At 49.9% G+C, this 20,537-nt stretch overlaps 1 protein-coding gene across 2 annotated transcripts in view; it reads right to left on the minus strand.

Annotated features, from left to right (window-relative positions):
• FNIP2 (folliculin interacting protein 2) overlaps nt 1–20,537 on the minus strand; it is a 136,196-nt gene that overhangs the window by 22,789 nt on the left and 92,870 nt on the right. For both annotated transcript variants that reach the window (XM_056118965.1, XM_056118964.1), the window contains 6 exons: nt 18,420–18,621; nt 17,835–17,923; nt 16,228–16,374; nt 15,952–16,121; nt 8,600–9,809; nt 6,898–7,054 (listed from right to left, as the gene is read on the minus strand). In XM_056118965.1, the coding sequence (XP_055974940.1) occupies nt 6,898–7,054; nt 8,600–9,809; nt 15,952–16,121; nt 16,228–16,374; nt 17,835–17,923; nt 18,420–18,621 (1,975 nt within the window). The remainder of the gene's footprint in view (nt 1–6,897; nt 7,055–8,599; nt 9,810–15,951; nt 16,122–16,227; nt 16,375–17,834; nt 17,924–18,419; nt 18,622–20,537) is intronic.

Here is a 20,537-nt window from a genome sequence, read left to right on the forward strand (position 1 = left end):
CTCCCCCGCCGTGTAATCCCATCAACGGCCAAGACCCAGAGACTATAAAACCCAGCTCCCGGAAGCGAACTCTTATTGTCTAGTTCTCACTCTTAGAGAACCCGACAGGCTACTGAGTGTATCCTGCCTGCACTGCAGAGTCTGGCAAGCTCCCCATGGCGTATTCGATATGCCAAAACCCAGTAACAATGATGGTTCTCATTCCCCTGACCCTGAAGGAGCCTCCAATGTGGCACTTGCTAAAATCTCAGGGCGAGGACGAATGGAGACGTTACTGGTGCCTGCTCGAGGAAATCGATGAACAACGGGATGACAGTGATACAGTGATCCCCCAACACACACGCACACACACACACACACACACACCCAAACATGTGGGGTCACAGTATTCTAGTTTTAAGATACAGTGATGCACATTATCCAATACAGGGAAATAAAAATGGTAAGAGGTGCAGATTTGTCCCTCACAAATGTTTCCTTTGCAAAAACTATTGATTTAAAGGATGCCGATTTGAGGCACTCAATGCTGTCTGTGTTGCTGAAGTAATCGGTTAATCATGTGATGTGACTTTTCTTTCATAGCCTTCCTTGCATGGCTTAATTAGGTATTCATGAACACACATCACAGTCAAGCTTCAGCAAAGCTCCTTATCTGTGCTACTGAGTTCCGCGCGGTATTTCTGGAGTCAATCTGTTGCCGCTCTCGAAATTAAATGACAGGGACTGTTATAGCCAACTGCTAACTTTGTTTTATAGATTATCCTGCAAACTGCCTAAAGCCCTAGAATACGAGTTTTTAAAAAAAAATTACAGAATTGTGAAGTTAATTTTGGTCTTGATGACCTTCTCGACTGAGTTAAGATCTGCCTTGGCCAGCTCATGGAATTTCACAAGGAAAAAGTGGTCACTGTTACTTCTTTGTAAGGTATGGAGAGCTTTTCTTTCTTCATCACTGATAGGTACTTCTGAGGGAATTCATTTGCAAAGCACTTTTTTTTTAATTAATGAAACACCATGAGGTACAGTTGTAGACTTAACAAATTTTCCTGCTTGGGTTTCAGTTATATAATGATCAAGTACCCATCCCTCCGTCAGTGCCCATTCTCCACCATCAACACCATCAATGATCCCAGTAGCCCTCCCACCCCCTACCCCATCCCCCCACCCCACCCCACCTCTGTGGCAGGGCATTCCCTTTTGCTCTCTCTTTCCTTTAGGGATTTGTTTGCAATAGAGGTATTGAGTGGCCATCGTGTTTGGTCGATCATCTACTTTCAGCACGCATCTTGCATCCTGGGCGAATCCTGCAAACATCCTTTACTTGGTGTTCCCTTCTCTATCTGAGCTGTCTTTTGCAAAGCACTTTTCCATATAATATTTCACTGATTTTGGCTGAATAAATTGCAGTACTCCTACATAAAAATAAAAATATTTCACTGATTTATTTTGTTTGGGGGGCCACACCTAGCAGTTCTCAGGGCTTACTCCTGACTCTGTACTCAGGGACCACTACTGGCAGTGCTCGTGGAGGGGAGGAGGGGGACCATGTTGAACATCGGTCGGAAGCATGCCAGGCAAACACCCTACCTGCTATGCTATCGCTCTGACCCTGCACGCAATATTTTAGTAGCTAATACTTATTAGATACTTAATGATGTACCAAGCCCTGTGCGAACACTGCATCTGCATTATTTGTCACAGACTCTCGAAATCAGACTTACAGAATAAGCACTGCTTGTTTCATAGATGAAGCTCGTGTTGAGAAAAATTAAAGAGACTTGCCCAAGGCCACACAGCTACTAAGGATGAGCCACAATTAAAATTCAAGTTTGTCTGAACCTTTAACCGCTTTATTGGATTTCATCTCTTCTTCAAATACATATTCCCCTCCCTGAGGCTTAGTGATGCCAAAAGGTTTACTTCAGTCTATTAGCAAATGAGTGGATAATATGAAGACCTGAACTCAAGTCACCAATATTGTCAAGCTGCCTTGGCAAACTTCCTCAGCTCCATACTTGAAGTGCCACCATCCCCCCCGACCCTACCTCCCACCCCCACTGTCAGATCAATATCATCCTGGCCAGAATTCACAGGCACACAAACACACAGAAGAGAAGAAAGGAAAAACCATCTCCCCACCACTCCCTTTAACCATCTAAAGTGCAAAGTTAAACAGAGGAAAGAATGCACATTCAGAGGTGGCAGGGGAAAAAAAGTGAAACTAAATATTACGTTAGCTTAATTTAAGGCAGCTGTTTAACCTATACGTTAGAAGACAGAGAAATAGTTTGAATGACAGAAAAGAAGCAGATGGACTAAATAAGAACATGTGCTTAAATAGTCAAAGGTCATCAGTATCTTAACATATGTAAGCCAATGATAAAAATGGAAATAAATGATAAGAATAGTGTAGAATTTTTTTGTAAGAGAGAATCTCCTTCCCCTGAAATCCAACCCCAGCCAAAGAAATTCCTAGTATTGGAAGTTCTCGAATACAGTCCATCTATGAGAGACTAAACTCTACAAACTCCATTAGGGCCATAAAACCCACGTTTACACAAGACAAATATTACAATCCAACCATGCATAGGACTAGACAAGAGATCAATAATTTAAATCAATTCTTTAAAGCAGTTATTAAAAATCCTTCTCTAAAAACAATTATAAATATCAAAGCTCAAAGAAGTCTAGCTTGAATACTGAAAACTAACAAACATCCACAACATAGATTTTTGAAAGCAAGTGAGGATAATGCAATTGGTCTTGAACTTTTCATCCTCAATAAGCTATTATTTTAGCTCTTAGATTTTTGCTTCTTTCTGTGGAAATGTACTCAAGAATTCAAATAATTACCAGGCTTTCTGGAACACTAAATTCAATATAATTTTTTTTAAAAAAAAGCCCTCCTAATTTATTTTTCAATAAATATTTGTACATGACAACTGAAGTAAGACTTTTCAAAAAAAATTTAATTATATACTGCTGCAAACCAGAGCTGCAGGTTGAGGAGACAGTTTTAAATGGAACTTCAAAAGCAAAATTCACAATGATGAATGTGTCAAGTCAAATTAAAAATCCACTCAGGCTAATTGGATACATTCATAATGTATTAAACTTCCAAAGATATTCTTATGAACCTTTCCTAATTCCACATTCACACCCATGCATGGCTGCACTTCGGATGTACTCGTATTTTGATGCCATGTAGGTTATCACGCTCAATAACTTTCCATCTCTTGGGAAGATTGGAAGATGAAAGGAAAGGCAGAGTTACAGTCGGTAAACACTTTAGGAAAGGAAGCAAAAATAAGGAGGTATGGAAAATTTGCATGGAATACAAAGAGAGGAAAGCATTTTCCCTCGCAAATAATAGATATCTTAGCACGAGACAATCACTGTGAAAACCTAATATATACAAAGAGCAACTTAAACCATAATGCTCCCAAAAGGAGAGACAGACTGGGTCTGAGACTAAGACTTACACACACACACACACACACACACACACACACACCACGCAAAACACACACGCAACACACACGCAACACACACATACACATGCATACCACACACACTGAGAGAGAGATGGGGCTTGAGCAATAGCACAGCGGGTAGGGCGTTTGCCTTGCATGCAGCCAACCCGGGTTCAATTCCCAGCATCCCATATGGTCCCCCGAGCACTGCCAGGAGTAATTCCTGAGTGCATGAGCCAGGAGTAACCCCTGTGCATCGCCGGGTCTGACCCAAAAAGCTAAAAGAATAAAGAGAGAGAAAGAGAAAGAGTGAGCGAAAGAGAGACAGAGAGAGAGAGAGAGAGACAGAGACAGAGACAGAGAGATCTGAGAGAGAGAGAAAGTGCCTGCTATAGAGGGATAGAGGTAGGCTGGGGATGGTGGTGGCGGGAAGGAAACGGAACAATTGGTGATGAGAAATGTGCACTGGTGGAGGGACAGGTGTTGGAACACTGTGTGACAGACACCAGACCATGATCATTCTGTATCTCACAGTGACTCAATCAAAAAATAAAACAACATGCAAGTTGTCAGATATTGAAAGAAAAAAAAGTCCTGAATACTTTTTCAGATTGATTCAGGGAGGGTGACCACGCAATGGGTCACATTTCTACAGGCAGGCGAGCAAGGGGAGGGCGCTCGGGCAGCACAGCGTGGCTTCGAAGGCGACGTCCTGTGAGCAGCACCATGTGCTTGGCAAGCAGACGGACAGGACACTACACAGCTGCAAGGAAGAGGAAGTCATGCAATTTGCTGCAACCTTCTTGGAAGGGAAGAGCTCATCCTGAGTGAAGTAGGCCAGAGAAAGAAAGGCCAACACAGGATGATCTCATCAGGGGCGTACAGAATGAGTGGATGAAGAAATGCACTGGGGTAAAGAGGGAGGCCGAGGTCACCCTTGACTCCGGAGTTTAGGGAAGAGAAACACAGAGCAGGAAAAAAATCAAGGGCGGGGGGTGTGGGGTGGGGTTGAGAATGATGAGAAAGGGAAGTGATGTGGGAATGGGGGTGTTGAGGCTTCCGTTATACGGGCGACGAGGGAGAGCGGTACAGGCTCAGCAACACCGAAAACGCAGAATCTAAGCTGCAACCACCGGCCTCTGAAACCTGCCGGCCAAGGCTGCAGGTGGGGGAGGAAGGGCGGGGTGCTGGAGAGAGGGGACACGGGGTGGGGGGGAGGGGGTGGTGTTCAAACACTGTCTGCCTAAAACTCAACTATCAGACACTGTCACTCTCCTCCCGTTGTTCATCGATTTGCTCAAGCGGGCCCAGTAACGTCTCCATCGTGAGACTTGTTGTTACTGTGTTTGGCATATTGAATATATCACGGGGAGCTTGCCAGGCTTTGCCGTGTGGGCGAGATACTCTCGGTAGCTTGCCGGGCTCTCCGAGAGGGGCGGAGGAATCAAACCCGGGTCTGTCGGGTCGGCCACGTGCAAGGCAATCGCCCTACCACTGTGCTATCACTCAGTAATGTTGTAAATTATGATTCTTTAATTGAATTAACACTTTTTTTTTTTAAATGAAACCTGACTATCAGAGGTCTTGCTCTAGTTCAGCGGACTGGGCACATGCATTGCACGCAGCTGACTCTGGTTCAATCCCCCACATTCCAGCCTTGTAGGAAGAGGCCCTGAACAATACCACCAGGTGTGCCCTCAGCCCCCAAGGAGAGAGAGAGACAGACAGACAGACAGACAGACAAACAGAGACAGAGATAGAGAGACAGAGAGAGACAGAGATCAAACTGACAGCAGGAGGGGAGGAAAAGAGTTGCCTGGGTTCTGCTTATTAGATGTAAACCTGGGGCGCAGCCCGAGAAGGAGGGCCTCTCAGTTTCTTCCTTAACTCTGTACATGGCTGCCAGGCACAGCTGTCTGGATTGAAGACTGTTCACACAAGGGGGTCACTGTTCTGACGCTAAGGTCACCTCCGTACGGACCGTGGAAAAACAAGCATAGAGTGTGCACACAAAAGTCTCAAGAGCTCAAGACTCCACAAATAAACGGCGAGGGCATTCCTTGGAATGACAAAAGCAACCTCAGTGCCGTCCCTCCTAGGCCAAGACTGACTGACTACGCCGGTGAGGAGCTGTTCCCCACATCGCAGGGCGCGGGCCGGAAACGTTGGGGTGCAGCCTCTCCCCCTTTAAGGGAGCTCCTGAGGACATCTGCTCCACGACTGCGGGCCTTTTCTCACCATTTCCCACAAATACCCTCCGCCTGTTTAGCCTGCGCCCAAAGAATGTTTAGTCTTGACAAAAGGAGATGCTCAGGGCCAAAGACAACATCAAAGCCTTCGGTCCCACCTCTGCAGAAATACTTGTCTGGTGAGGAGATAGGCAAGGAGCCAAGTTGCAGGAGGACTTTTTCCCCCCTTGCGTAAGACACACACGGCTGCCCAAGGCGAGTCGCTGTTCGCCTGCCCCCTGCCTGCGCCTAGCAGCCCCGTCAGAGCTGGACTGTGAGCCTGTCATGCTTTCCCTCCCCTGCTCTGTGACTGTCACACTGGACTTGGGGACAGCCACCAACCAACCAGGCGATTTTTCCAGCAAGACTTGTTAGCTCTTTCCTCCGGCATCCTCGCGCCGCCGGCACAGTGATCTGAGCGGCAAGCCAGCTCCATCAATCATGCTCAGGGACTGGGAGAGGGAAGGAGAAAACGCGAACCATATGTGACAGCCCCGCGGTCCTCCCCGTGACGGCATGGAACTAACTGGCTGGCCATCTGTGTGGTGCGGTGCGCCCAGCCCCTCTCTGCGCCTCCCACCTGCCCCCATCCATCCTCTGCCTGACCGAGACCTCCTGAGGTCGACCCCTGGACAGAGATGGCAGGACTGTTAACTGCATCAGCTACGATGTTGCTCTCTGCCCTCCAGCTGTGCTCAGCCAGTGTGAGGTCTGAGGGGGGTGTGAGGGGTGGAGGAGAGGGCATGGCGGCACCCGAGCCCCTGCTCCTTCCACCAGGCCCACCTCCTCCAGCCCCCAGCCACTTTTCCTCCCGTGCCCCCTCCAGGCCCAGGTGCATGGTCCTGGCTTCCGGCCTCTGCTGATCCCTGTTGGTTCCGGTCACCCTGCCCCCCTCCCTGTGAATAATCCCTTCGGGAGGCTGGATTGATAGCACAGCGGGGAGGGCGGTTGCCTTGCACACGGATGACCCGGGTTCAATACCCAGCATCCCATATGGTCCCCTGAGCACCGCCAGGAGTAATTCCTGAGTGCATGAGCCAGGAGTGACCCCTGTGCATTGCTGGGTATGACACAAATAGAAAAAAAAAGAATCCCTTCGCCAGACTCTCCAGGCGCGGTGCTGCCATTCCTGGCCTTTTGAGGCCCACGGGCTGGCACACTCTCAGCAGCCAAAGATGCCCCCTTGGGTCACTCACATGCACTGTGTGGAGCAGGTCGGCCACCAGGCACTGCTTCAGCTTCTCGTCGCTGCTGGTCCCGTGGAGCACCAAGTCCGGCATGTAGGTGGGGCAGTACCCCGCCAGCAGAGAGCGCCCAAAGTTTCTCACATTCAGGCTACTGATGCTCTGAGACCTGGGGGGGAGGAAGAGGGAAATAGTATTGGCCTATTTACACATCCGATTGGAAATGTCTGCCTTTTCCTGCATGACAAGTGGGATAAAATCTTCCAATTACTCAGTCACGGTCACGGTCCTCCCGTTATTCATCGATTTGCTCGAGCGGGCCCAGTAACGTCTCCATCGTGAGACTTGTTGTTACTGTGTATGGCATATCAAATACATCACGGGTAGCTTGCCAGGCTTTGCTGTGCGAGCAAAATACTCTTGGTAGCTTGCCAGGCTCTCCGAGAGGGGCGGAGGAATTGAACCTGGCTCGGCCAAGCCGGCTGCACACAAGGCAAACGCCCTACCACTGTGCTACCTCTCCAGCCCTCCAATTACTCAGAATTGGAAAAAAAGAAAAAAAGAAAGAAAGAAAAGGAAAGAAAAAGGTGGTCTGTTCAGGCAATCGGCTGGTAAGTGGGAAGAGAAATACAAGGCAGAGGGGATGGGGGAGGGGCACTGTGGTGATGGAAGGCTCGAGGCTTGTGCATCCTCTCAAACACCCACCAGGCAGAGAAGGAAGAAAATGCCAGGTTGGGTCAAAACTCCAGCCTCCAGAGCTCTGCAGAGCTTCATGGGGTGGTGGCCGGGCCAGGGAAAGAAGAAGGAATCTCCATTCACAGTTCCCCATCATTCCTAGAGCAGCTAATCGACCCGATGGTGCGTTAAGGCCGATGGCTGCTCCCCGCCAAGCCCCGTGGCCCAAGCAGCGGGAGAGGTGCTGTGAGACAAGTGTGACCCACCAGCGCTGAAGCCACGCACTGCCCAGGACAGGGAAGCCAGGGCCCCCAGAGTGACACCGGGGCTGCAGAGGGACCCGCTCGTCTCCTTGCACAGACGCTCACCAGGCTCGCTGAAAGATCGGGTTTGGTGACACTTAAGACATGCTGGCGGGGACTGGCCCACGATTGGAAGCTTGCCACAAGTGGGAGGGTGGGGGAGGGCAGTTGAGGTAGAGAAGGGAGCACTGTGACAACGGGAGGTGGAAATGATCACGGTGCACAAGAACTTGAGTGCTGAGAGCAGGTAACGGGATCGACATGATAAGCTCTCAGAGCCTGGACTGCAAAACATAAGGCTCAGAAGGAAAGAGAGCGAGAGAGAAAAAACAAAAAAGATGAAAAGTTACCTATCATGGAGGCAGGCAGGGGGTGGGGGTGGCAGGAGGGAAACTGGGGACATGGGTGGTGGTACAACTGGTGACAGGACGGGTGTTGGGACACTGTGTGACTGAAACATGATCATGAACAACTCTGTGGCTGTGTATCTCACAGCATTCCAATAAAAACAAACAACCCCCCCCCATCCTGCCAGGGGTGGGAGCGGAGGGGGATACACACACACACACACACACACACACACACACACACAATCAAACAAAGGCCAGTGTGGCAAACCTCTGGCAGTCGTCAATGTCACCATGGAAATGGGTGGGTTGAAGGGAACAGCACCTGGACCCAGGCCACCACTTCCCAGCCTGCCCATGCCACCTCACCGTCCAGTCGGCCAGCATTACCTCGGCAGGGGCAGCTCCACTTCTGCAGCTCCTTCAGCGAGGTCACCAAGGCCAGGGTCCAGTGGGGCAGAGGCAGAGGCGTCATCATCACTGTCCCCCAGGGCACTGTCCGAGCTCTCGTTCCGGGGCATGTCCCTGGCCTTCCTGGTGGCCTCCCCACGGGGGACGCGAGCGGCGGCTGAGAAGCCCGTGTCCCGCTGGGCACACCTGCGCGGGGCGGCCACCGACTGTCCCCTGGCCTCCTGCATGGATATGCCTTGGGCGGCCTCTGGGGCCGCTCCTGCCGTCCGCTCCCTTGGGGTAGGCTGGCTGGGCTGCCACACGGCATCGGCGGCCGTCCCAGTCCGAGCGCCACCGTCCTCGGGGAAAGGCCCATCAGGTGCACAATCGCACCTGTCACTGAGTGCATTCTGCAGGCAGGAACCGGCCCGGCCTGGGGTGGCCGCGGGCTGTGGTCCCTGGCCCCGCAGCAGCGCCTCCATCTTCCGGGCGCGGCTCTCCAGGTCCGACTCCGGCGAGATGGAGCTGCCGATCTGGAAGGTCACCTTCTCCACGGGCAGCGCCACCTGGGGACGCCAGTCTGGGCAAGGCCGAGCCCCTGAGCGCTCTGGGACTTTCTTGGGCAGGTCTTCTCGGTGGCCCTGGCTGACAGTCTGCAACGGGGTGGTCCGTCCTGACACCCCTGGGGACTCACAGCTGGGGACCCCCCCGGCATCCTCTGGCCCTGCCTCTTGGGTACCTTCCCCACAGAACACATCCCAGAGTTTCTGAGGGTGGCCAGGCTCTGGCTCCGAAGAGCCGGGGTCGCAGGCCTCGGCGCTCAGCTCCGGCCTCTTGTCCCCTTCTCTGTCGGCTCTGGGGCACGGATCTCTCGTGTCCGCGCCCTCTGAGGTCCCAGCTGGCCCCTCGGGCCCAGGGGTGGGCGGCAGAATCGGGGGGAGGAGGGCGGGCTCGCTCCTCACCGTCACCACCACGTACTCCGACTCCTCCACCTCGCCCCTCTCCAGGGCGGTGGTGATCTTGCTCCCGTTCAGCGCCGGGTCGCCGTCGCCGGGAGGCCCACTCCAACTCAGCTGGTTCTCCTGCAGCTCGGAGCAGCGGAGGAAGTAGGTGAGGACGTAGAGGATGCGCTGCACCAGGTCCTTCTGCTTGCCCACCACCACCGTGCGGGTCAGCCTGACCGGAGAGCCGATGGCCCCATAGAGGTCGCCTGCCGAGGAGAGCAGACACGGGGCTGAGGTCAGCGTGGCCAGCGCAGGGGAAAGTCAGAGGACCTAGTCCCCTGCTCGGCCTGCTGCTTCTGGTGCTTTCTTGAAGCCAAAAGGGAACCGGCCAGGGTGACCGTGCTTTGGCTCTGCCTCAACCACAGGAAGTGGGTCTCTCAGCTATAGCCCACAGCTCTGGATGCTGGGGTCCAGGGCTAGAGAACCCCACTTCTGCTGTGTGGCTTAGTTTCCCCTCCCTGCAGTTCCCCGGGTGGGCCAGCGAAAGCCAGAACTGATCACACATCAGACCAATCACGGACGGTCACTCGGAACCTACAGTGGTCGAGACTTTTCAGAGAAACCCCGGGATAATAGATCTTGGGGGCAATGCTCTCAGGATACACACACATGCGCACTCACACACACAGACACGCACACAAACACACATGCGTACTCACACGCATGTGCACACACACGCACATGCACATGCCCACACCCACACATACACACACTCACACACACACGCGCAAATGCACATGCACACACACACATACACACACACACACGTACACGCATGCACCAAGAAGTGACTGATTGAGAGGAAAATCCTTTAGTTGTGAATAATGAATTTGAGTCCCTTCTTTACATGGCAACACTTGAAAATTTCTACTGGGAAAAAAAACGCCTGATGCTTTAAGTTACATCCAGAGGAGCGGATTAGAAAGCGACCAAGGAACCACGCGCATCTGGTTTCAATGTGGAAAAAGGACCAATGTTGTCAGCGGTCCCATCAGTCTAAAGCTTTTCATCAAAAGCGTTTGTCAAATGCAGGGCCATTAAAATGGCCACATTTGGGGCTGGGGAGAGAGCACAGGGGGGTTGGCGGGGGGGGGGGGCAGGGAACGCCCATCGGGAACCAAGTTTGACCCTGGCTCAAGTGGCGAGTCTCCCCAGGCTCTGCTGGGTGTGGCCCTGGTGTCCCCAGAGTCACTGGACCCAAGCAGCACAAAGCCGCTGGTGCCTAAGCATGAAACTGGATTCCTGGGAGTGGTCCCCAGCACCCCCGCACACCATTTGGGAGCCCCCCGAAATAAAAAAATGATGACATTGATCATATTACTATTGCACTTGATGACCCTCATTCAAGTCATACTGAGATGCTAACATTAATAATGACAACCAAAAAAACCAACATTGGCCGGCAGTGCAGGCAGGGTGCTGAGGGTTTTTCATGACTTTGCCTTCTCTGGACTCCCGAGGAACCCACCCTGACCTACACACGCTTAAAAGAATGATCAGAATGTTGCGACAGCAAGTCAAGACTTGCAAGGAGGCTACATGAAGGAGAGGTGGCACATGGTAACAGTTAAAAATAAGACGTCTGGAAGTTCAGAGCCCACTTAGGATAGGAACGAGAGGGAGGCAGAGAGGCTGTCACAGCACAGAGAGATGAAACTAATTAAAGTGGTGAGGCAAGACCCAGGGAAAAAAGTTCTGAGAACCATGACAAAGCCCTTCCCCTGGGGGCCGTCAGGAAGTTCCTCTGTTCAAGCGAGCATGTTCCCCAGGGGAGGGCTCTGCTCCCCAGAACAGTTAAGGCAGGCCAGAAAGCATCAACAAGCACAGACTTCGGGATAATGGGGCATTATCTTTCAGGCTTCAGCGACCGATTGAGAAATCAGCTACACGCAAAAGAATAACCGAGTTATAACTGATGCCAGGCCTAGTATTTCTGCGTGAGAAAACTTTCTTGGCTACGAGCTTCTGACGGTTATTTCCCTATGATTACATCTTGCCCACTGTGACAGGATATCAAGGTCACTCCTGGAATTCATGGGAGGGAGGAAACCAACTTTAACCCAATCTCCACGTTCATAAAGATAAGCATCACAGATCCAAAACCTGGCACCCCGAATAGCAATATCCTCTTTTGAGCTTTTGATAGTGTGTGTTTTAATAATTACGCATGTGGGAAAAGGTAAAAGAAAGACGAAGACAATGTAATTTATATCAACTTAAATTACGCGATGCGAGTGCTGTATGCGGGAACTGGGCTGTTACTTGAGGGTCAGATTTCATAAAATCATGCGCCACTTAACATTTTAAAAAATCAATCCATAGTCTAGATGTGCTGGCTCTTGAACAGGAAGTCAATTTGTGCGTCCTGAACTGGCAAAGTTACTGAGGACAGATTCCTTCGTAATCACCAGTAAAATTTTATAAACTGAATTGCTCTGAAGAGACTGAATAGATATTACAGGGCTGAACTTGGATTAGGTGGTGAAGGTGAAACATACAAACACTTTAAGAAAGCAAGGGGTAAAAGGTGTGTGCAGGTGAGAGCCTTCACGAAACATGAAAGCAGGAAGGATGAGCCACCTTAGCTAGGGCCAGGAGACCCACAGGGCCTCAAGGCATAGAGGCCCCCCACCCAAGGAAGGAGCCAGGGACAGAGAAATTAGGGATGCAGGGAGGAAGAGAGGCAAACAGAGCAGGGTGGAGAAAGAAAAAACACAGGGAGTAGACAGAGGTGCCAAACGCCAGAGAACTGGGCCTGAGAGAAACTGGGCAAACACGTGTGATCCCCGGGGGAGCCAGGGAAGAGGAAGAGAGTGAAAATACAGGAGAAACAGTATAAACGCAGAAGGCAGAGAGGGGAGATGAGGGTATGGATGGAGAGGAAGTGAGCCGCTGAGAACCTGGAGGGAATGGCTCTGGTGACAGCATCAAGGGTGATGGAGACAGAGGGAGAAAGAAAGGGGGAGAAAACAGAGAAGGGTGGAGAGGAAGGCCTGGCCTCGTCATTCTATTCCCACCAACAGTGTGTGTGATTTGCGGGGTGCTCATTTTCACTCACTCCGAACCATTTTTCTAATTTGGCACATGGAGCACTGTTTGACTTTGAGCTCTTAAAACATGGAAGGCTGGATTTTCTTCTAATCATTTTTTTTTCATTTTCTCATTTTCATTTTTTTTCCCCACAATTTCAACTGTAGTCGACATAATGTGATGTAACCTTCTGAAGAAAAACAAGGCGGAACTGTCAAGAGTTTTGAAACTTGTGTTAATGTGCACGAGGGACCCCTGTGCTTTTCCTAAGGAGTAAAACCTTTTCTGCTTTTCTCTGAAGCCACCGGCATCAGAAAAAGACAAGCTGGAACTCCCTGCACGAGTGGTCTGAGACAGGCTTTCAAGCTGTGGGTCCCCATCCCAGGTTTTCCTCAGCCTCACCTGTCGTCTGAGATAAACAGCTGACAAAATGGGCATGTGCTCCTCTGATATTTCCAATTATATTGGACCGAGACCCGCTAAGTGGCTTCCGTGACCTCGACCAGGCAGTGGCCACTCATGGGAAGGTCGGAGAACACACCAGGCAGAGGCTGAGCCGAGTGTCACAGGGACTGGCTACATGAGCTCGTGTCCCTGCCCAGCAATGCAGAGAAGCAGGAGGAAGTAGCCACAGCAGAGGTCTCTGTCAAGCCTTTGAAATGACTCTCGGTTCTTTTCCATAGCATGTGAGCCTGCATTAAAATTGCATCTGCATTCTTGCTTATTCAACACTGTATATTCGGCAACTGATATTTTCCATTTATTGCTACCAAGAGTATCTCGCCCGTATGGCAAAACCTGGCAAGCTACCCGTGACGTATTTGATATGCCAAAAACAGTAACAAGTCTCACAATTTGTTGTGAGACGTTACTGGTGCCCGCTAGAGCAAATCGATGAACAACAAGAGGACAGTGCTACAGTGCTACTGCAATGTAATGACTATTTACTGCTACTACTACTGTTATCAAGTTTTGGAGTCTGGGTTCAAATGACAGTCACATGATTGTATATTCCCAGCAACTGCTTTTTTCCTACTGACTGTGACTTGCAGAATACTTACTGTGGCTGCTTCTACTACTGCTACTAGTATTATTACTGTTACTCAATTTTTTTTAAATCCTGTGGTGTTCCCCCCCCCCCCCCCGAATAACAGAAACAACTATCCTTTCAATCTGGTCCTCCAAATTGGTCCTCACAGGCTCCGGACCCAGCCTCAGCCACTCACTGGTCTTGTCAACGGCCAGACTGGCTTGCTTGGGGAAGGGAAGAATCAGAGACTTTCAACAACACGTGCTGGCCCCTGACAAAGGACTGCAGATCACAGAAGGGACTCTGCCCTCTTGTCCCATACACATGGCATAGTGGCTCTCGATGAACTGAATTTCCAGGGAGGAGCCTAGCTAGTGAATAAATAAACTTCTCTAACACAATGCCCGCTGCTCACCTAGCACCGTTTGTCAGTGGGGGGACGCAGCAGAACGCAGTACCACTTCCTCAGTACTCAGCCCCTTGCCCTGTAACACTGAGCCACAGTCTCAAGATACTGCTCCGTAACGGGCGCAACCATGCTGTCTTTCCCCGGGAAGAACTGTGTGCTCAAGTGAGGTAGGTATGCTCTGAATTTTTCCTCAGCCCAATATTGATTGGTTGGATTAAGCCCCTTTGAACCATCCAAGAAAATCTTCGGCTGATTCATTAACATTCACCTACTGTCCCCTTAGCCACGAAATATGTGTTCTCCTTCTCAGACATTTCATAACCCAGGACGCCAGGGCAAAACATCTCTGCCATCCACAAAGCGAGGGCTGAGGTGAATGGTCCGGCCTGAGAACATAACTAACCTGTGTGAAGAAGCACTTAAGCACATGCTTGGCTCACCGCGTCAGCCACCGTTCCCGCGCTATCAGCGTGCTCTCCTCGGCCTGGCCCCTGCCCCCCGGCTGGAAAATGCCATTTGTCACATTTCCTTCCTTAAGCACTCCCCACAATTCCCACCCTTCCCCTCACTCTCTGTCTCTCTCAGGGCTGCCCTAAATAGTATTTTCATCCGCAACATAAATAACAAATGTGTTCGTGAGAACTGATTTAATTCCCACTGCAGCGACGAACTATTTATCAGCCTGTTTTGATGAAAACAGACGCTCGGGAGGTCAAGTCACTGGGCCCTGATCGACGGCATGGAGCTGGCGCCCACGGCCTGCCCTCTGCGTGGCTGCGCTGTCTCCGACTGACTTCAAAGGAGTCCCCTGACGTTTCACAGCCAGCCGCAGACACAGCGGACGCCCAAAGCCGGCAGAGTGCTTCTTACCGTCACCACCCGGCTCTCACCCGGGGCCGGTTCAGACTTAACATGCCTGCTGAGCAGGAACTGCACCTCTCCCACCCGAACCCCGACATGCAACTGGGGTGCCAGACTCCAGAACCAGCAATGACAAACCTGACATTCCTTCACCGTGCCAAAGGGTGAAACTCTGGAAATAAATGCCACCAACGAACTGACTGGAAGAAAGCCGTGGAGAAAGAGGCAAGGGTTTCCAATTTAAGCAAACACTCAAAAGGTGGTGATAATACAGTAGACAGGGTATTTGCCTTGCACACAGTTCCCCAGCATCCCGTATGGTCCCCTGAGCACTGCCAAGAATGATACCTGAGTGCAGGAGTAAGCCCTGGGCACCGCCGGGTGTGGCGCCAATTATTTTTTTTAAGGTGATAAAATGACAGCCTTTTCATTTTTTCTTTAATTTTTTTTCCTATTCGGTCATCCTGCTGGGTCCTCAGTTGGGGGGTAGCACACCCTATCCGTCTCAGGGGACATGCAAAACATAACAGGAAAGGAGGGAGGCGGAGGGAGGGGAAGAGAGAGAGAGAGAGAAGATAGGAGAAAGGAAGGGAGAGAGAGCAAGAAAGAGAGGGAGGGGGAGAAAGGAAAAAGGAGAGAGCAAGAAAGCGGGAGAGAGGGAGGGAGGGAGGGGAAGAGAGACAGAGACAGAGACAGAGAGACAGAGAGAGCATGAAGAGGATAAAGTGCTTGCTTTCATGCGGCGGGCCTTAGTTTGACCCCTGGAACCCCCGGTCCCACAGAGTCAGGAAGAAGCTCCAAGCATCACCCAAACCACCCACTCCCATCTCCATGAAAAAAAGCAGAGGACATCCATCCCCTGCCTCCCCCTCCCATCTCTACATCTACCCCCCAAACACACAAAAGGAGGATTCACATGTGAAGTGCTACTACGGGATGGCTAAAACCAACCAAGGCTTCGAGCGTTTTCCCTAACGCACCCCCAGACAGTTTCTGAACAGCCCAATGAGGTACGAACCCAGCTGTGCCCAGAGAGGGTTGTAGGGGTGCGTCTTGGCCAGCGTGTTGACCGAGTGAGAGGTGCGCTTCTCGGAGAAGGCTTTAACGGGAGGGTGGTCGACAGGCATGACGGTCGGGACCCAGGCCAGGTGGTAGGTCAACACTGCGGTCAGTAAGGCGGCGAAAAACCTAGTGGCGACAGAGGAAGAAAATACGGGAGTGGACGCCAGAAGAGGTATGCAGCCCGCACTCTGCGTGCGGGGCACGCACCGGGTTCGCAGGAGTCGGAGCTTACTGGTTTTTGTTGATCTGTTCGATCAGGAAAGTAAACTCCTTGAGAAATCGCTGGCAGAGCTGGGTTTTTTCCAAAGTGCTAGACATCATGGTAAGCCACACGGGTTCGGCTATCCTTGGAACCGAGTATAAGTTCCAGATAGTTCCTCTACAGGACAGAAAGATAAAGAGACACAAAAGTTTCACACATATGATTGGATATCCTATATCCTTTAGCATAAAAGGGTGATCATTAAAATTAAAAAAAAGACAATAATGTGGATTGATGTGGCAATCCTTCATGAAATATTTAAACCACAGAACAACAAACCCTCATTTTCAGGTAAAATCTGTCACCATTCTTGTATAAAGTTTTACTGAGTCGGGGGAGGGAGACAGCGATTCCTGACACTGCATGACCCCTCAAGCCCTGCTGGGTGTTCTGCTCAGGGCTGCCCGGGACACACTGCCTGAGCGGGATGTCCAACACCTGCCTGCCCTTCCAACATCAACACAGCAATCTTCCCAGTCACCTCTTCTGGAGGACAGGCTGCTGAGGCAAGAAAAAGCCCTGCCTCCAAGTGAATTCATTATCTATAAATTCCCAAACTCGGACCTGGCCTCCAAGGGGCACACAGGGTTCACCCGCACGGAATTTAAACATCACCCAAAAATGTTTTAGCAGTCTGAAGAGTAGAAAAGACTTGTGAATGTCACACTCACACTCAGTGGCATTTGAAGACTACCAGGGCTACTCTTAGGGGTGTAAAGAGGGGTGTGCGAGCGGTGCAGGGCTTGAACTCGGGGCACATGCTCAACCCTGGGAAGGCTGCCCTCTCTCTCTTAGGAAGCAATCCTCTGGCTCATTACCCCCTGACTCCTTCACAGCGGGATTTGATTCCCCACTGAGAAAACAGGCTCTAAGAAATGGTTCCAATGATGGGGATAGAGCGATAGTACAGCAGGTAGGGTGTTTGCCTTGTTGACCCAGGTTCAATCCCCGGCATCCCATATGGTCCCCCAAGCATCATCAGGAGTAATTCCTGAGAGCAGAGTCAGGAGTAATCCCTGAGCATTTCTGGATGTGACCAAAAACAAGGAAAGAAAGAAAGAAAGAAAGAAAGAAAGAAAGAAAGAAAGAAAGAAAGAAAGAAAGAAAGGGTACAACGATCCCTGCTCAATCACAGTCCGAAAGCAGCTCACCTCTGACCTGAAGCATTGAGCTTTCCACCCAGATATCACGTGCCAGGACTTCGGGAAAACTCTGCAGACTACCTAGATCACTTAGGAACCCACAGCGAAGGCACACGAGAGGGATCACAGAGCGGGAATACCTGACACTCACAAGAGGACACCGAGTGGAAGCCACAACTGTCTGAGCAAACGGAAACATCTCTGCCCCTGACAACGGTTCATTTCCCCCAGCCGCTCGCTGGGAACCTCCCAGCACTGACAGCCGCACAGTGTGGGAGTCCTTGATAGTTGAATCTGGCTTTTGGCTCCATCTGATCCCCGCTTCCCTTAGGGCTAAGGAACTGGCAGCTCCCCGCCCCCTCCACGCTGTGGGTGTCACTGCTACGCGCCCAGAAATGTCCCCTGCGAAGGATGTGCCGCACACCGTCCGTTTACCTGAATTCGCCCAGAGCTTCCATTAGACGGCTGACATAAAACTGGACGCGGAGGCTGGATTCCGCTATCTTCCGACAGGAGATCATGGCCTTCATTCGAAGAAAAGACAAGTCAAATCACTCACTGAAATGAAATCCCGCTTTAACTCTTTACGGGGCTTACTGATGACATGAGAGTACTACAAAACCAAAAGTCTCAAGGTAGGATCACCAGCAAGCACTTCCTTTCCCAAGGCAATGCAGTACCTACTAGTTAAATGTCAACACACTAGCCTCAAACGTTGTCCGTGTTGCAGGACAGTTTCCCTTCTCAAGGAAAGTGACCTGACACATAAAACAGCGACACCATCTTGGGGGCAACTCCCAGTGGTGCTCAGGGCTTACTTGTGGGCTCTGTGCTCAGAGATTGCACCTAGCAGGCTTGGGAGATCCTAGAGGGTACCGGGGATCAAATCTGGATGGGCTGCCTGCAAAGCAAGTGCCCTAACCATTGTACTATCTCTCCAGCCCCAAGATGCTCCCATTCTAAAAGTCCCATGACTGCTTCTCCAAGTGCCACTTAACGACATTCTTTGTTTTCATTTACCTTTTCAATTGCACTCTTCAGTCTGTTCATGTGAGACTCAAACAGGGGGAAATGAGAGAAAAAGAAGTCCTGGAAATTCCTCTGTGCTTCCTCTTTCTCACACAGGGAAAAGATGATGCTAATTGCAATTTTCTTCCGCCGAACTATGGCTGGATTAGAACTACACGTTTCCTCAGCCAAGCTGAACGTCTCATCGATTGACCTAGAGGAAAAAAGAAACTTAAAAACAGCTGCCACGTGCCGATGGAAAGGAAATGAAGTGGCTGAGACTGATGCTTGGTGGCCCTGGGATCACCTTCAGCACATTACACACACACACACACACACACACACACACACACACACACACACTTCAACCCCCCCAAAAAAATCCCAAAAAACACTAAACCAGAACACTCAGAGAATCTTAAGCAAAATTTTATCTTCTTCTAAGTAGTACTCGTCTATAAGGCTGTTGAGAAAAATAAAAATATCAGCTTGCCACATAATATTACCCTAGTAAGAAAAGAAACTTAAGTTAAAACTAAAGCAATCTCAAATGTCCCCTTGTTAGGTTCTAAGTCCTTAAAGCATTTTATATCAGATTACAGGCATTTAGAAAGGGGGGGAGGGAAATGAAACATAACTCTTCCATTCAAAACAGAGGCCTTTTATTTTCTTGATAGACAAACAGAGAGATAAGACAGTCAGAAGAGAAATTATCCTACGTGGTATTCTGTTTAATCAAGGTAAACTGAAGTTTACTTTTCCAGGGCAATTAAGACCATTAGGTGAGTTTACTTCTGTAAATGCTCAGATTAAGCCATGCGAGTCAGTAAACTCTGGCATATCCTTCAAACAGAAAGAGACACTTCTCTTCCTAGCTAATCAAGTTCTCCAACAAACAAAAAATCCAAAAACTTACAACTCTTTCAAAATACTCTGTTCCTACAATAAGAGAATTATAAAGAAAATAAATGTTGAGTCAATTTTCAATTATCTTAATGGGTAAGCCTCACAAATATGGCCAAATCATATTTGACATTTAACTGTTCCAAAAGACCAGCGTTACTACCTTAGAATTTCTAACAGCAAGTATTTTTTTTATACAAAGACACCAAAGAAAAGGACATATTGCAAGTGAAAGCATGGGGTAGATACACAATATTTTTTCTTTGGTTTCTGGGTCACATCTGGCTGTACTCAGGGTTTAACTCCTGGCTCTGTGCTCAGGGATCACTCCTGGCAGCGCTTGGGGGATCATACGGGATGTTGGGGATGAAACAACAGGCCTTGACCCGTGCAAGGCAGGCATCTGTATTATCTCTTTGGTTCCCATTTTCTCTTCCTGTAAACGTCAACATTTAGCCTTACATTTCTGCCAAATATGGGAAAATGCTGCTTCCTCCATTTTTTTAAAAAAAACTGTAAACAATAAAACAATTATTTACGCTTGGCAGAATTCTTAATCCTAAACTTGTTTTCTTTTGCATTACTCACCATCTCTGTTGTTCCTCTAGATTTAGACATATCCAAAAAACACCCACCTATCAAACTGTTATGGCCATAAAAGCTATTTTATCCCCCTTCCAAAAAAATTGGTTGAGACAGGAGATTTAGGGGTTACACAGGGCAACAATCGGAAGGTCCCATCAGCTCTGTACTTGGGGATCACTCCTGGTGGTACTCAGGGGATACCACTAGCCGTGCTGGGGCAGACTTGGATCCAGACACATGCATAGCAAGTGCCCTCACTCCTGTGCTCACTCCACTGCAGGAGAGCGATTCTGATTTTAAAGAAAAGGAGCTAGACATGTTGTTCTAAGCTCAGAGTGCTGTTATTTACCTCTACTGGATGAAAGATGAGAGAGATGTGAATGCGGCTGGGAAGCCAGGAAATCCAGGCTCTACCTATAAGCCCGCCTCGGCAGAAGGGGTCTCTGTGTTCTGCCACACTTGTTCTGCATCGAATGCACTACAATAAAACAGCAAGGGGGCTGGAGCGATAGTACAGAGGGTAGGGCGTTTGCCTTGCACACAGCCGATCCGGGTTTGATTCCCAGCATCCCATATGGTCCCCTGCACACCACCACGAATAATTCCTGAGTGCAAGAGCCAGGAGTAACCCCTGTGCAATGC

The sequence above is a fragment of the Sorex fumeus genome, unplaced genomic scaffold (assembly GCF_029834395.1).
Source record: "Sorex fumeus unplaced genomic scaffold, SorFum_2.1 ptg000039l, whole genome shotgun sequence".
NCBI lineage: Eukaryota > Metazoa > Chordata > Mammalia > Eulipotyphla > Soricidae > Sorex > Sorex fumeus.